General features: G+C 37.6%; 1 protein-coding gene across 2 annotated transcripts in view; it reads right to left on the bottom strand.

The window, feature by feature from the left end:
* LOC124635010 (zinc transporter ZIP11) overlaps positions 1-15,204 on the bottom strand; it is a 43,495-nt gene extending 28,291 nt beyond the window's left edge. For both annotated transcript variants that reach the window (XR_006984954.1, XM_047170744.1), the window contains exons 1-4: positions 14,899-15,204; positions 14,577-14,811; positions 10,120-10,310; positions 8,118-8,311 (exon numbers count right to left, since the gene is read on the bottom strand). Coding sequence is in view for 1 of the 2 variants with exons in the window: in XM_047170744.1 (XP_047026700.1) it covers positions 8,118-8,311; positions 10,120-10,310; positions 14,577-14,811; positions 14,899-15,006 (728 nt within the window). In the remaining variant the exon portion in view is untranslated. The remainder of the gene's footprint in view (positions 1-8,117; positions 8,312-10,119; positions 10,311-14,576; positions 14,812-14,898) is intronic.
* Between the last annotated feature and the right edge of the window lie 598 nt (positions 15,205-15,802).

Below are 15,802 nucleotides of genomic sequence, written 5' to 3'. Positions count from 1 at the left end.
CGTGACTTATTGATTTGGTTCTGTTTGGCTGGCAAAGTACGGCCTTTTCATTTTATTTGGAATGGTTGAATAACATAACAAGAGTGTATCTATAAAAATAAATGAATTGTTTGCTAACGTCATGTCTGAAGTGCAACAATATAAATTGTTTGTTACCGGTGTGTTTAATAGGCAATTAGATGGTGGTGTGACGCGGGCAGCATAACGCATGCGCGTGCGCAGCTGACGTGTGGCGCGCACCCACCACGCACTAATTGATTCAGTTAAACAACGCCGTGTAAGAAACTGCAATGAATTTATGTAACTCATGATCAAGAGCACATGTTAGATGCGCTAACTCAAGTAAATAGTTTGCAAACGCTATGGCACTTCACACATCTATCTGTACACCCACACTAGTCTGCGCAAATGGCCCAGTGCACTATGTTCTATTGGTTCTCAAAAGCTGTTGTTTTGTAAGATTAATAAAAATAGTTTGAATTCTAAAGCCCGTCGATAAAAATCTGTCATTCCCACAAATATATTTGGGTAGTTTCATTTATCCTACGGTGTGAACAAGCTCATATTACTTAAAGCGTTTTGAATAAAAACAAAGCGAACATCGTCCGGCCGTGAGCAGTTTTAGTTCAGGAGCCCAATGTCCGGCGCGCAACGATGCGCAGGAAATCGTAAAAGCTCATATGGAGCATCATCGGCGCGAGCGCATCTTCCGGTAAGGCGCTTTCCGACGTCTCGCGCGCACACTTCCGCCTTCCATCGCACTTTACGATTGAGTCCGACGTTTACTGAACTCCTCTATTTCAGGAAATTATGTTATACGCATTAGTGGGTAACTCGGACCTAAAAGAAGCATTCCTAATTGAAAGGACACTGATAAGCGTTACTTTGTGATAGTTGGAACTGGATTTGAAATAAGCTAGGACCTTAGACCTCTTTATGTAGGTAATTACATACCTAGGTATATCACTTGAATTGGCACTAGCAGTAGGAGTCATATAAAATATCTGCATTACTATCGAAGACCCCTTTTTCGGGAACAGTGTTACAGATTACAATTTTACGGTGAATTCTTAGCGCAGCCATAAAGAGCGCCAATTGAACAAGGCGAAATATTTTAACTGCAATACGAAACTAACCGAGGCCAATCAATATAATTCTAATAGCAAATGCCTCAGATTCTACGGTAGGTTACTTTAACTATCCGTTCAGGATTTAAATGTTGCGAAAAGAATTTAAATTGGTGGAATGTAGGTATTAAGTTTATCGTATTCTAAAGTTGATTCCCTATCTACAAGGTGAAATTAATATTCAAAATGCATACTTTATCGAACAGTCTAAACGAAGTCTCCTTTCTCGAAAACACATTTCAAACAAAGCAAAAAATGTCAATACGTACAAGCGAACACTGTTTTAGAAAGTATCACGTTAGTAAAGAATTCGTTATGAAATAGTATGAAAAGGTATTGTTTGTGGCGGCAAAGAAAAAATGAAAAAGCAAACAGTTGCGCATTCCATTGGCTAGTGCACGTGGTACATTCCAATGGGGTCATGCACCACACGGTGCGCGCGTGCGTAAAACAAGTGCAACGTTCTCAACCAATCCGGCCCTCTGCCTTCGCACATTTCACCCAAACGAGCCACGGCCTAACCGACGTCTCAGTATCAAATCACATCACTAAACGCGAAACTTTACAACATTCGTTTTATTTGCAGATGCACGCCGCAATGTCTCAACAGTTTTCAATGAACATGTGTGCTCTCTACCAATCCTTCAAACTAAGTTTTACTTTGCGTTATTTGATTAACATTAGATTCGATTTTGCGGATGTACTGTCAACTAGTGTGCCAATACATATATGTCCATCAATATAAATACAGCAACGCTCAATAGAGAGGTGTCATTCCGTTACATTTGCATATTTACTCCTACACACAAATTCTGAACTTTTTGCGGCAACACTGCAAACTGTAATGACTAACGCAAACAATGCCATGATTCAATCATGCCAAATATTGATGCAATGCATGCTTGTTCGCATCCATGTGAAGTGGTGGTCGAGCGGTGTTTTAACGCAGGTATCGAAACTTAAAACATAAAGATGGAAAATGAAGAATTACTACATGAATATCTATCATTACTTACTCTTATCTCATCAAATCAGTGACTTTTACTTCATTTTCTAAAACGATAGCATATTAAGAGCCCGATTCTCAATCTACGGATAGAAATGTTTTAAGTCATCGGGATGAAAATTATGAGTGTAAATCAATTTCCAAAACTAGAGCAGGAAAGCTTTAGGATTCCATGTTTATTCAAAGCTTATGTCATCTTCTACCGTTTGCCGTCGTATATTAAACCTATCAACTACTTGACCGTAGACATTTGCGGAGCCTCTTATATTTTTTGCAGGCTCAGGTTACATAACAATGTCCACATAGACTCGTGATACGTATTTCGCTTTCATTCTATTAATACTCTATTTGTTACGCCGATGCGTTGAAAGACACACCTAATGAGATCTCAAAAAGCTCGAACGATTCCGAAGAGTTCCGAGAATGAGACTTATGCCCGTTTTCACCAACGAATACCTAAATTTAGGGAGCATTTACGGAACACTTAATAAGAATTTCATTTTCACCAAAGCCTAGGTGTCAATTTTAACCTAAAAATTTCACTTAAACTTGGGAGCCCGATTGATTCCTGCTTAAACAACCCCTATCATTATCATTACAGAATACAAACATATTTTGAACCGTTTCGTGAAATGTACCTTTATATGTTATGTAACACCAAAAATACCATGTTTAAAAAGCAAAAAAAAAATGAAACGTAAACTTTTAGTAAGTTTAGAAGCTGTGGAGGTTGTGGATATGTAAAATAATAATCATTAGAAGACCACGTACCTATCTTACGTGAAAGAGCAGATGTCTGAGAAAAAAGTACGATGATCATGACTTTTTTATAAGATTATAGGTTATCACTTGCTATGAATGCACTTGCTAGGTCGTGATGTCGCTGAATTATTCAAAAATAGGAAGTCCTGCATGTCCATAAATATACAGACCATAACAGATGCAAATCTGGTAATCACTGATGTAGTTTCGCGGTGGCCGGGATGCATGCCGCTGCTGCCGCGCGGTATGTACTTCTACCCACAGTGGCAGTGGATATCGCTCAGGTCGCTCTAGCCGCGGTATAGTTATCGGCACGGATATTGAGCCCTGACCTTCACCTGCGCAGAAGCCATTTATTGGTTTATTGCCTTGTGTACAGTGCGCAAAGCGATCCCCACTCTTCCGCCGAGAGCTCAATATCCGTGCCGGTAACTATACTTGATACTAAATACCTGAGCGAAACCGGCGCGGTATCTACCTCTACCCACAGCGGCAGCGAATATCGCTCAGGTTTGAATAGGCCTTAAATACCAAAACTGCAGTAGATACCAATGATTCGAAAATGGTGAATATGGAGGAGCCTATCTCCTAGGTGATAGGGGATACCCTCTGGAGGTAAGAAGTAGGCTAACATTGAACATAATAAAACAAAGATAGTAAACAAATATTTTAATATTAGTCCTCATATGATGTACCAAACATTATCATCATCCTCCTGCACCAATTCAATTTGAGGTGGGCTGGGCGCAGCATGTTTTTACACGTCTTTCCAATTTCTCGCACCACCTGAAACTAAATAAATATATAATTTTAACCCCATACTTAAATACATCAACTCATGGAGAACAAAAATACAATGAAGCCGACAGTAAAACAAGGAACACAGTTGTACGGCAATATCTTAATACACTATATTATTATACACAGATATTATTCACATTTACCTGTAAAGGGTTCCTGTCGCATTAAAACTATTTGTGACTGGATCCAAGCTTTGTTTTTGGCTTCGTTCGTGGTCCCATCCGTTTTTTGTTTAATATTGTGTCTCTATGAGACGTCAGCAATTTCCCTAGCTTGTCTTTTTCTTCTGTAAGAAAGGTTTATCCTCGTTTTCTCTTCTCTGCCAAAATAAACATATCTATTCAACAATAATAAACCCAAAATTAACCTCACTCTATGTACACATACACATCAGTCAATTTGACAAACGCGCGAATGACATAGGTAAAAATTCACCTATAGAAAACCTCTTTATTGTTTTATTGCATAAAACATAGCGTAATGTAGTTTAAGTTAAATTAAAATAACATCACAAGAAAAAAAACTCACAGGCTTTAGTAATATATACTCGATAGACGTTTATTTCTTAAGAAGTACAGAAAAATCATTTTATCGATAAAATATCGACTTTGCATTATCGTTTGTAGAACTAGTAATCTGTCACTTACTTAAGGGATCCATGTACAAGTGTGGTGAAAATGAATTTAGGTAGGTGTCAAATTGGGAGGGGTCCTTATTAAAAGTAGCATTTAGATAGGGAAACGGTAAGAGGTTGTTGGTGAAAACGGGCATTAATCTCCAAGACGTCCACAGAGTCAAAATGTATGGGGAAAGAATATATTTTTATGAAATTACCGAAAATATTCAGGCTTTCGCCTATGAAGCACAACTCAATTCAGAAGAGTCTGTTCAAAATTATGTTTGGCAAATATCCTAGTACAATGTGAGTTCAGTATAAGAAATGTATGCAATGCTTAGATAGCATTGGGTATAGAGGGAAAGCGGCGGTCGGCAGAAGCTGGGACATGCGCACAGGGCGGTGGGTCGGAGGCTTCGCAGGAATGCGGCCGCTCCCCCCGCATCACCCTCCAGCGACCGCCCGCCCGCCCGCCGCGCCAATCATTATTTATGGACTTTGTAAACTTTAATCACAACTTTCAGATTCCTTTTCAAGTTATAGAAAAGCTCTTTTATGACACGTGAAAGCAGGATTAGTGGTGGTTGGTTAGTGCTACTTAGTTATTTCAAATCGATTCTAGTGTTCGCAGTTTAGCAGCGTCTTCTAAGGGTTACTGAATTCTTCTCCATTTAGCAACCAAATTCATTATATTCTCATCCAGTTTTAATCTGTACCTCAAATAATGGTTTTCCTCAGTCAATTTATCAATTCGATAAATTACTGGTGTTGCATTCATTTAATTTTCAAATGATATTTCCAACGACTGATCTAACAGATCGTCGTTTTTTCCAACCAACAAGAATTTTAATCGCCGAAAGGTACAAATTAAAATAAACCATAATCAGATATGATGCGTGTTAAGGCGTTTTCTGGCAAGGAGGAGGTAATATAAAATCGACAAAACGGCTCTGCGTCCATGGAAGGAGCGAACGCCGACACATTCCCGAGGCTTGAATCGTAAATTACGGCAGCGCGAGCGGCGCCGGCGCCGGGAGGAGCGCTTGTTACGATATTTGAACAAATTCCCGGCGGTGTTAATCTGCATAATAACAGCGGCGGATACAAAGCGGTTGCCGACTCCCATTATGCGCGGGCGCCACCCCCTCCCGCGCGCTCCCCGCTCCTCCGGGCACACTGCGCCCGAATACCTATACGTGATTACCCACACCAACTACGGTGTTAAATCCACCGCCTTATCGCTTGCCATCGTAATGAACGACCGCTACGAGTTTTCATACGGATTATTTATGAAAAATATGAAGTGATGGATAACGTGTAATTTGTGAAATCGTAGCATGAGTAGCACTTTAATGTAAGCGAACTGAATTGTTGTTCCGGTGGTTAATAATAATTATGCTATCATCTTATTGGTAGCTTTAACTTTTGTTACACCTTTTCACATTCACATGCATACCTAATGGTTAATTTCATTCAAAGAATTAGCGGTTAACGTTTTAGCGATTCTAATCGTATTCATGTAACAATACAAGAGAAGAAAGGTTATCGACGTTGCAAATGTATGCAGGGCTCTCAGTGCTACAAAAATAATTAAACAAACGTTAGCTCGTTAAAGAAGGTCCAATTATGAGTGTAATAAGCGGGAGGGCGATCTGCATAACAAGCGGGAACAAAGGAAACGCCGAGTGCTATCTCGTAGCCTCGTTACCTGCCATTACGCGGGGCGGCCCGACTCGAGCGAACCTACCCGCTGCGCCGGCTCTCACAAAACGCAATCGCTAAATCTACACCTCAATATCAAACTTAATTCCTTTGTATTATGTGTGTTTTAATTAGGTCATGTATTTAGAGCAACAATTTTCTTTAACTTGAATTAGTTTATTAACATTGCAATCAGTTTTAGTACTTCAATAGTGTATTTCTAGATATATCTATGATTTTGCACGAGCGTAGTTTTATTGCATAGTCGACTGTTCTTGTAAGGTAGATCCGTGTGACTATACCAACACGTGTACTAGAGCGCTATATTGCAGTAGTATAAGTTTTGTTTAAATAAGTACATTTCGCTATGATGATAAAAACTATAACGAAGATAGTAAAAGATCTCGTTATAGACACAACAACGGTGAGATTTCGAAAACATTCTGGGAAACTGTAACAAATGAGAAGAGTTGGAATCTTTCGAAAAGATCGGTAACGTCGCGTACATTTAAGTAGTGAGAGGTGCCAATATTTAACAGTTATGAATATGCTCGGAGGCACCCACGCGTCAGTATAGACGACGCGACAAATCGCCAAGGTTGACTTCAATGATACGGCGCGCGCCGCCGGATTTTTCAGTGAAATAGTTTCATCGGGCGGTTTCGGCGGCGGTGACGGCAACGTCTGCGCCGGCGCGCCGGTCGATGCCCCCGTGGCCACGCGATTTGGCTCCACTCGACGCAACTACTAATGAAACGCCGCTGCCAATACTCTCGCTGTGCCACTCGGCCGCGCTTCTACCACCTTTACCAACAGTCTACACTTGCAGTACCTATCACACCGACTCCTAGCGACTACTCCGCTTTCATGCTGGACAAACCAAAGGCATCCAAAATCTGCGAACAACTCGCTTTGGTACATAATCGAAAGTAAAAGCTCATATCTAAACGACCATCAGGCTTCACGAAAATCGGACGGTAGAAGAAAAAAAGCACTAAATGTTTCATAATGAATTGGCAAAATGAACTCTTAATCTGTATCGCAATCCCCATGCCAAACGGCAAGTAGGCGTGTGACGACTCATGCCAAACACTCGATGAGACGAGACGAGACAATTCTCGACACTGCTTATCTTAAACGAAATTATACATTTATTTTTAGTTTGTGGAAACTAAAAACGAATCGTTGACAAACGACGAATATAAGCCCCGAACTATATACTTAATATGTTTGGATATCGATATAAATTAGTCAAGTTGGCGCAAGCAGCTATTGTTAACGTCGAGTAGCGGGTCCGATGCACAAGGCATAGTGCAGCCGTAGATAGCTAGCTGCATCCTGCTCGCGCCCGCAACTTATCAATGAAATGCCTGCGCAGCCGCCGCCGCAACGGTGCCTCGCGTTCCTTCTTCTGACGTAACAAAATGGCGGACAACACATTTACGTATGTACTTATCCTATTTTAGTATTTATAGAGAATTTGCTAGCAGAATTAACAATGCTTACGTTATACGCCATTAAATAAACATAATTCCCGAGAAGTACTGAATTTGAAGTGTCATGACTACGAAATTATGCTGGAAAGCACAGTTACACAACACAATAGATTTTTAAGAAACGACGATGTATTGGTATTGTGCTCTTTTACGTGGATATTGCTTTTAATTTTACATTACGAATCATGCAACGGTGCGAGTATTTACGCCTTCTAACACGAGTTTACATTAAACTTCCTCAAATTATTCTAATTTAGAACCGTTATCACAGATATATAGTACTTTTTCTGTATTTTTTTCAATGCATAAAATGTGTTTAGTAACGCCATCTACACATAAACCATGGTATCTGCAAAGTGATTGAAAATCACGACTCGCATTCTAGTACCCGCGAACACAACAGAAGACACAAGTTTCTATAGATCCCGCTAGGTGGCATTGAGTTCAAACGCCGTTGATTTCAAGCATCATTTTATTGTGAAGCTAGATGGCGCTGCTAACACCTACTGATGTTGATATCAATCTACCTAAACTGTTGAAACCTTTCGTTTGATACTTTTTGCTCCTTTCGTCTGGCTTGAATGATATCATAGGAGTTTTTTCCTTACCTGGCTGTGTGAAAGTTCGCCTCGTCGGATGAGCCGGCTGCGGCGAACGACACGCCAACGGCGAGCCCCTCGGGAATATTATGTACGGTGATCGCAACTACGAGAAGCATGATTCGCTTCCATTGCGACTGGCGCGCTTCTAGCGACCTCGTGACGCTGTCTCGCCGGTCACCTTCGCCATTCTCACCAGCTTTCTGAAATGGACAACAAAAGCTTTTTAAAAATATATTCTGGATATGTTTTTGTCGTTTTAATTGAAAAAATAATCATCTTTCCATAATTTTTTTCCCGATTTAGTTGATATGATGACACAATTTCCATAGAATAAAATTGAAGCAGACCTTAACTTGAATATAAAAATGCAAATAAAATGATGATCGATGGTGTAAAATATTATTAGAGTTCAATTAGTTTAAGTAGCTCTACAGATACGGAATGATGAATATGATGCGGGCTGTTGTAGTATTTGGTTCATCTTGTTAAAGATAAATTCAAATACATTGTGAACCACAAACATACAAATCAGCAACAAGGAAAAAAACTAAAATTACAAAACCGCTAACATCGTAACATTTATTTTAAAATGTATTATCGAATTTATGGGGCATTTTGAAGCGCCAAATAATTGGCAAAACGAGTTTTGTCATTTTTTGTGTTCATTTATTATGCATGGGATTGATTTAAAATTAAAATTTTGGCTTTTGGTGACGAATGAACCTTGCTATCTGAAGGTTTCGAATACCTACGACCGGGGTTACAGAATCTTTTACATCATTTTGATAAACATTTATGTACCGATAAAAATACATGATGATGTTTGTAGGGAATTGGCGGTTAATATCGTTCAATCATTTACAAAATTACAAAAGGGGTTAAAGAACCGATAACATATACAAGGGCATGGTCTTAGGCAGTGTCAATGCGCTGCTGAATAAATACAACTTTAAGTACTTAATCATCAGTCCATTAAGGATAACGAATGTGATTTTAAGTTTATTTAAGAATTCTTAGTTTATTCATTCACACATTTACACGGATTACTTATTCAAGTTTTGTAAATATCTGACGACTTGTAAGCGCCCGCGGTTTGGGTTAATAATACTTTCGAATAAAAAAGGTAAATAAACCGCGTCCATAGAAACAGAACAAAGGTTAAGGTGAATGTAACTACTATATAATTATAAAACTAGTTTCTATAACATTGACGTTGTAGAAGATCACTGATCGTGAGTTATATGTCATCAATGTCACCTAGTGGTTATACGGACATTGTTTTAAACCGATCAATAATAACAACTACAGTTAAAAGACTACAAATGTTTATGCAAACTTCTGTAGATAGGAAGTAACAATGCAATATACCAAAGCCAAAGCCTGTTTTTTGTTTGGATACGAAGTTTTGGTCCGCATCCTTAAATACTTAAAAGGACAGATTGTAGTAACAGCCTTTTCCGAACCTAGTTAGGGTCGGCTTCCGTCTGCAGGCAGTTTTACCAATATTTTACTTGGAGAGACTGCATATATATCCTCCTTAACCCAACAACCCGGGCAACCCTATACGCGTTGGTAAGACTGGTTGTCAGACTTTCTGGCTTATGACAACCCGCAACGACTGAAAAAGATGTCAGTCAATATGAAAGCCGGGACCCGTCAACTAAAATTCCGGAACATTATTAGTCACTCAAACATAATACGTAACCAAATATTGAAATCGCTTATTTTTACTAAGTCTCGGTAAATATTTGACACGTAAAAACAATGAATTTTAAAGCGTTTCTCGATTTTCTGATGGACTTATTCATAAGACGGGTACAGTACGCGCAATAAAACTCGTAGAATTTTTAGTAAGCTTTGGCTGCGCAGAAAAAAAATAAGGAACACAATTGCTTACTCCTCGACGGTCTATAAGCTAATATCATGGCTTATTTTGGTAGTGGTACTGACGTGACGTGAAAGTTAGTCAATATTTATATTTTTTTATATGAATGAGTAAGTAACGGACCAGCGAGTGGTGCGAGTGGTGATGTCCTCTTCTCCGCTGCGCCGTGTGCTGGTTGCTGATGCAGTCGGCGAAGTCTGCCGGCTGCGGGTCCATGGTCACGACACTCGTGTTGTTCGACGGCCGCCGGTTCAACGCCGTCATCATCTCTAGGTCCTCCAACTTCTCCTTTGAGTCTTTACTCTTTGTTATAGCTGCAATGTTTAACATACTTCGTAAATACGCTGTAAATTATTCAAGTGTTACGCTACTTTGAAATAGTTCATGGGCGATAATTATTGCGCGCTTAAATAATAGCGATAGGCTCTTTCCTCATCATATTATTAACAAGTACGCTAATGCCTAAATATGGGCTCAAACTAACTTCATAAAACTTAACGATACTCAGTGTGGGACTAAAAGATCATGACCAGCAAATTGCTCTCTAATAATAGCCGTAAGACATTACGCTTCTCGTAAAGAAAATGTTTTGCTTGGGCGCTAGAATACCGATTATAGTGATCATTGCGAACAACTGTATAATAACAATGAATCTATGTAATACTTTGTTGACATGCTCATTCTCATTCAAGTTATCTGCACTGGAGTACAAATCCACGAGTAGGTATTGTGATTTGGTTTAATTTGTTAGCAATGCAGTACAAAACTGCAGCGTCACGCCCAAATACGATGATCGATATTACCTACTTGTGCATTTGTGCAGGTACCGATTCGGCTGAGCTTGAAGGACAACCTGGCTTTATTGCTCGAGCAACTGATGAAGTTTCAATTTGTTTATTTAAAAATCATGTTTAAAATTTATGTTCAAAACTTAGCAATATGTTATCGCTTTCTTCTATTTTATCTTCACGCGATCGTGGTTTTCATCACGTTTCGCCTAGGTATACAATCATAAATATCCGAGTCACAAGCATTATATTTGTTCGTGTGCATATAAATAATTAAGTCAATTTGTTACCATTCTATTATGGCTGTTTATTACTAACTCCTGTAATTTAATCTTATGTAATTAAAGTAAATAGACGCATGTTTGTTTATTGTGATAAGAAACTACCATTTGGTTTAGATATAAGTATAATAACTTAAGTAGCTAGGTCTCGCAGATAACATAGAAATTCTTCATTCTTAGTTTAAAATTAAAAAGGATACACTGGAATAAAATATATAGAATATAATAAAGATAAGAGACACAAGAATTTAAACAAGGTAATCTTTGAATAAATACTCGGTACTTCCTTGAGCGCTAACTTTTGTCAGAAAACAAAAAAAAAGTACTTAATTTATGCCCTGCATTTTTCAATAAAAATATACCTATGAAGAAAATCATTAACACTGCACTGATAGGTACGAACTGTTTGGAAGAATTTTCGCCGCCTGTTTATTTTATCATTTCTTAAAAACGCGTGTCTATTAATCTATTACGTCCTCATTGACATTTATTAAGCAAGTCAGAAAGTTTGGATTGTTTTTATTTTTTGTGTTGGTTTAATCCATTTCTACATTCAGATACATTCAACACGAGACTCAAGAGCGGAAAATTATTTAAATGCTCAAAAGCATTTGACTTTTGAAAGTCTAAAAATAATTCAACTTCTAAAAGATCTTAACGTACGTAATAATGTGTTTACATTCACACTACCTGATTTACCAACTTTTTTATCATTAACCTGCATTTATTTATAGTGTACCTTTATTTATACCTCTGTACTGCGAAGTTAATGAAAATGCGAGACTATCATAGTCTCTAATTTATGAATGCATCTTACATTTCTCCTCGTCTCAAAGAAACCTTCAGTATCAGATATCAAACGTAAATTAATGGACGACTAACTGAACTGCATTGAGAACTGAACTGCCCATTAAAATTAATTGTAATGCCATTCGGAATTTATATCAAACTATTAAATACATATATCTATACTTACTTTTATATAAATATAATATTTAACAGAACACAAAGAAAGATATGATGTGAAATACCCTAAGGCATTAAGTCCGCCGTTGTACATTGTGCAAAAAGTATAAATAAGTCAAATAATTGTATTATCGACTATCACAGTTATGTTTCAAAGTTATCTACCTCTAATAAATAGGCAAACGATAGTTTGCAATCTTTCTGCAAACCATATTTTCGATTTGAATATTATCTTCTAGTTCTACTTTGTAAATTTGACACTCATCGACATTTCCTACACGTGCGATCCACGTAGGTAACATCAGCAGTTCTTACATTATACGAGGTAAAAATAATATTTAATTAAACTGCACAGGCACTTGTTGTTCGGGGGTTACCCGAAAGCGACATAATGAAGTATGCAATCGATTTTAAAAACATGTTGTTATTTCATTACAGAATTACCAGAATTACCTGATTGTCTGCTGAAGGTCAACTAGGTGCACTATGCACTAACCGTAATATTTAAATTATGAATAATACGAATAAATTTAATAATAGTCTGGGACATGAATGAATTAGTTACTGCAGCATTTAGCAAATGTCACTAGATGACGAAATATTTTTTTTGGGGGAGAATATTTTTGAATTTTCATTACATCATTTCAACATCCATTGAAAATAGTTGCTGTGTTAATGTGCTCAACTCCCAATAAAACAAATGAAATCGTTAGGGTGCGTCCACATCTGGCGAATGCGCCGCGAATGCGCAGCACGCGAGCCGATCGCGAGCTGTCCGCGAGCTGCGCGCGTGCATTTTTGTTCGTGCGCCGCTTCTGCGCCGCCCGCGCGCAGCTCGCGCGCGACCTAAGCGCCGCACGCGAGCGGCGCGCAGGCGGCGCGCGACGTCTGCCATCTTCGATAGTACTGAGCCAATATACGGAACTGTAAGGGCGAGAACTGATTGCGCGCAGATCGCGCGCTCTATACGAGCCTTGCGTGAGTTGCGCTAAAGAGGCGCACCAAACTATTGCAGTGACTGCACGCGCGCAGCTCGCGGACAGCTCGCGATCGGCTCACGTGCTGCGCATTCGCGGCGCATTCGCCAGATGTGGACGCACCCTTAGAATTTTAAAAACTATAGCATTCACTTATTTGTTGTGTACAAGTACAACTTAAATTATTCACTATGTCACAAATTTTAATTCATCTGTTTTTTATGCTTTTTGGAATGTATAAATAAGCCAAATATAATGCAAAGGTTATTGGGTGCAGTCCAAAAACTGGTTTAACTTTTTTTAAACTTATTAAAATGAGAGTGGAATACTTTGCAGTTTTGGTATTTATATATCGGGTGTGTCGTTCATAATCAATAGAATTAATATCATAATAATAAATAGAATTGTTATAATATAAGTATTTGAGTACATACATATTGTCAATGTTTATTGGGTACCTAGGTGCTATACATTGACTTTTATATTTTCATAAAGTGTATATTGTCATCAAATATTATAAACAAAACGTTGCTTTTTTTAATGAAAAATTAAGATAGATTAAAAAAATACACTTTATAATATTGAAGCCAAGTGAACTTATTTACTCACTTGAATGGTTCTGGGAAATATTAAAGCAATATCAATATTGGTGTGTTTGTTTACCAAAAAATTAAGCTAGGTTTGTCCCAACTTTTGATCGATATCAAATAACTCTCCTCTACATAGGTATATTCAGATTTTCCTTATATTTTCAACTAGCTTTGTGAAGCAGGTTTTGCCTGCATTCGATCCACAGAAACTGAGATATTTTCCTCAAATCAGATAGGAATTAAGGTCAAATGGCAAATGAACCTTAAATATTTAAATTGCCCACTTCAGTCAGAGCTTCAACCAATTCTAGCCAGGTATAGTTAATATGGTTTGATATAATAGCATTTAATGTCAATATTAACTAAAAAAAAATCATTCTAACATAAATAAATAACATAAATTATAATATATCAAATTGCAAAACTAGCGATTTCTCTACCTCCTTAGTTCAAGAAGGAAAAGATAGGGAATATCCATTAAGTTTATTTAAAATCAAATGTGAACCTTGTTAAACTAATGCAATACTTAACTTGAGACTGTAAATACTGATAATCTTTATCAATGTCTTCTGATCAAAACGATTAACATAATTCGTATTTTATAGCACAATTCAATATTTTACTACTGAGAACTGAACTAAGTCGCAATCGTCACTTCCTGAAAAAAATATGTAGCAGAGAAAAAATCTTGTGATCTTGTTTCATTCATTAATTGATAAATGAAAATTAAATAATTGACATAAACATTAAATTACAACATTTTACCAAGGAGTTTGCATTAACCCATAACTAAAAACGGGAAGTTTTTGGTCAGTGGGTCATCTTAAGGAATAAGCCATTACCAAAATTTGTAAACATACCTAACTAATGAACTTTGTGCCTATTGAAATAAATCTATTTTATTTATCAATAAAATGTTAGCAGTGCCGAAACATAAATAAAAAGAAAAACACTAAACTAAAATCATTGAATACTTACTGATCATCATGCCAGTGGAGTTGATTCCTAAGTAATCCAGGAACTTATCAGTTCCAAAAACAAACACTGCTCCAAACAGGAATCCAAATGCAACTGGTAGGAAGGCATACTGTCCCTCTGATCCATATTTATTTGACTTTTTACACATATTGATGGCTGGCTCCAGCAGAGACCAATATGACGCTGCGGTCATCACCCCCGCCGCGAAACCCAGTGACACGTCAAGTAATTTCCTCTAAAAAATAAAAACAAATCGATGATGCCCAATTTTGTCACTTGTTAGATAACTGTTTACGTATTTTAGGTAATCTGAATAACTTACATGTTTTCCCCTTATAAAGAATACACAACCGGCCCCCACAGCAGTTAATCCCCACGTCAGAAGGGTCCCTAGAAGGGCCTGGGTCACGGCTCCGTACCCTTCTATCATTTTGTACAATTTATTTCTAAGTAAACAATTTCAAGTTAAGTACACCTTATCACATAAACATTTTATGTGCACGAATGTTTCTTAAATTACGCGAACTTAACCATCATATTATCGACGAGAGTCACGACTTAAATCTTTTTATACATTCCACATGTTTTTATCGTAGTTTTGACCTTGTGTTGTGTCAGATTTTGTTCACAGATAATTTTACCACGTATATGTCACTGTCAAAATCTACTAAGTGTTACCAGCACCAACAGAGAAACCTTGTTTTAGAATATAGAATGTGTAAGTAAAAACACTTGTAATAGATACGCACTACCTATTGTAATAGTTTATGTTTAAAATCAAAGAAAACGCTGAATAATCACTGAAAATTTATGTATTATTGCTGAAATATTTCGATGGAATTTACAAGAATTTACTCCTGTCACATCCGTTATGTCAATGTCTCAAATGACGTATACTGTATAGTTCAGAAATGTATACTGTGTGTATAGATGGATGAAAAGAGTTTTATGTAAACGTGTGCAAATGAGTACAACTAACGAAAATGATGTTAAAATTATCGAGAACACTGAATTACATAAAAATAGGACACAAGAGCTTGAAAAACGATGCGTGGTGCAGCATTCAGTATCAGGTCAAAATGCACCTTCTACAGCCTATCATTTTTTTCCGCAGGTCTTTTTTCAAATATTGGTTTACATTACCAAATCCAGGCGGGGTTTTCAACTAGACACGGTGAAATCAATCAATTTATTTACTCGCTACTATTAGTGGCTTGATAATTTCG

This window comes from Helicoverpa zea, chromosome 12 (genome assembly GCF_022581195.2).
Source record: "Helicoverpa zea isolate HzStark_Cry1AcR chromosome 12, ilHelZeax1.1, whole genome shotgun sequence".
NCBI classification, from domain to species: domain Eukaryota; kingdom Metazoa; phylum Arthropoda; class Insecta; order Lepidoptera; family Noctuidae; genus Helicoverpa; species Helicoverpa zea.
The sequence above is the reverse complement of the archived record's forward strand: the minus strand, read 5'-3'. Positions and strand labels throughout refer to the sequence as shown.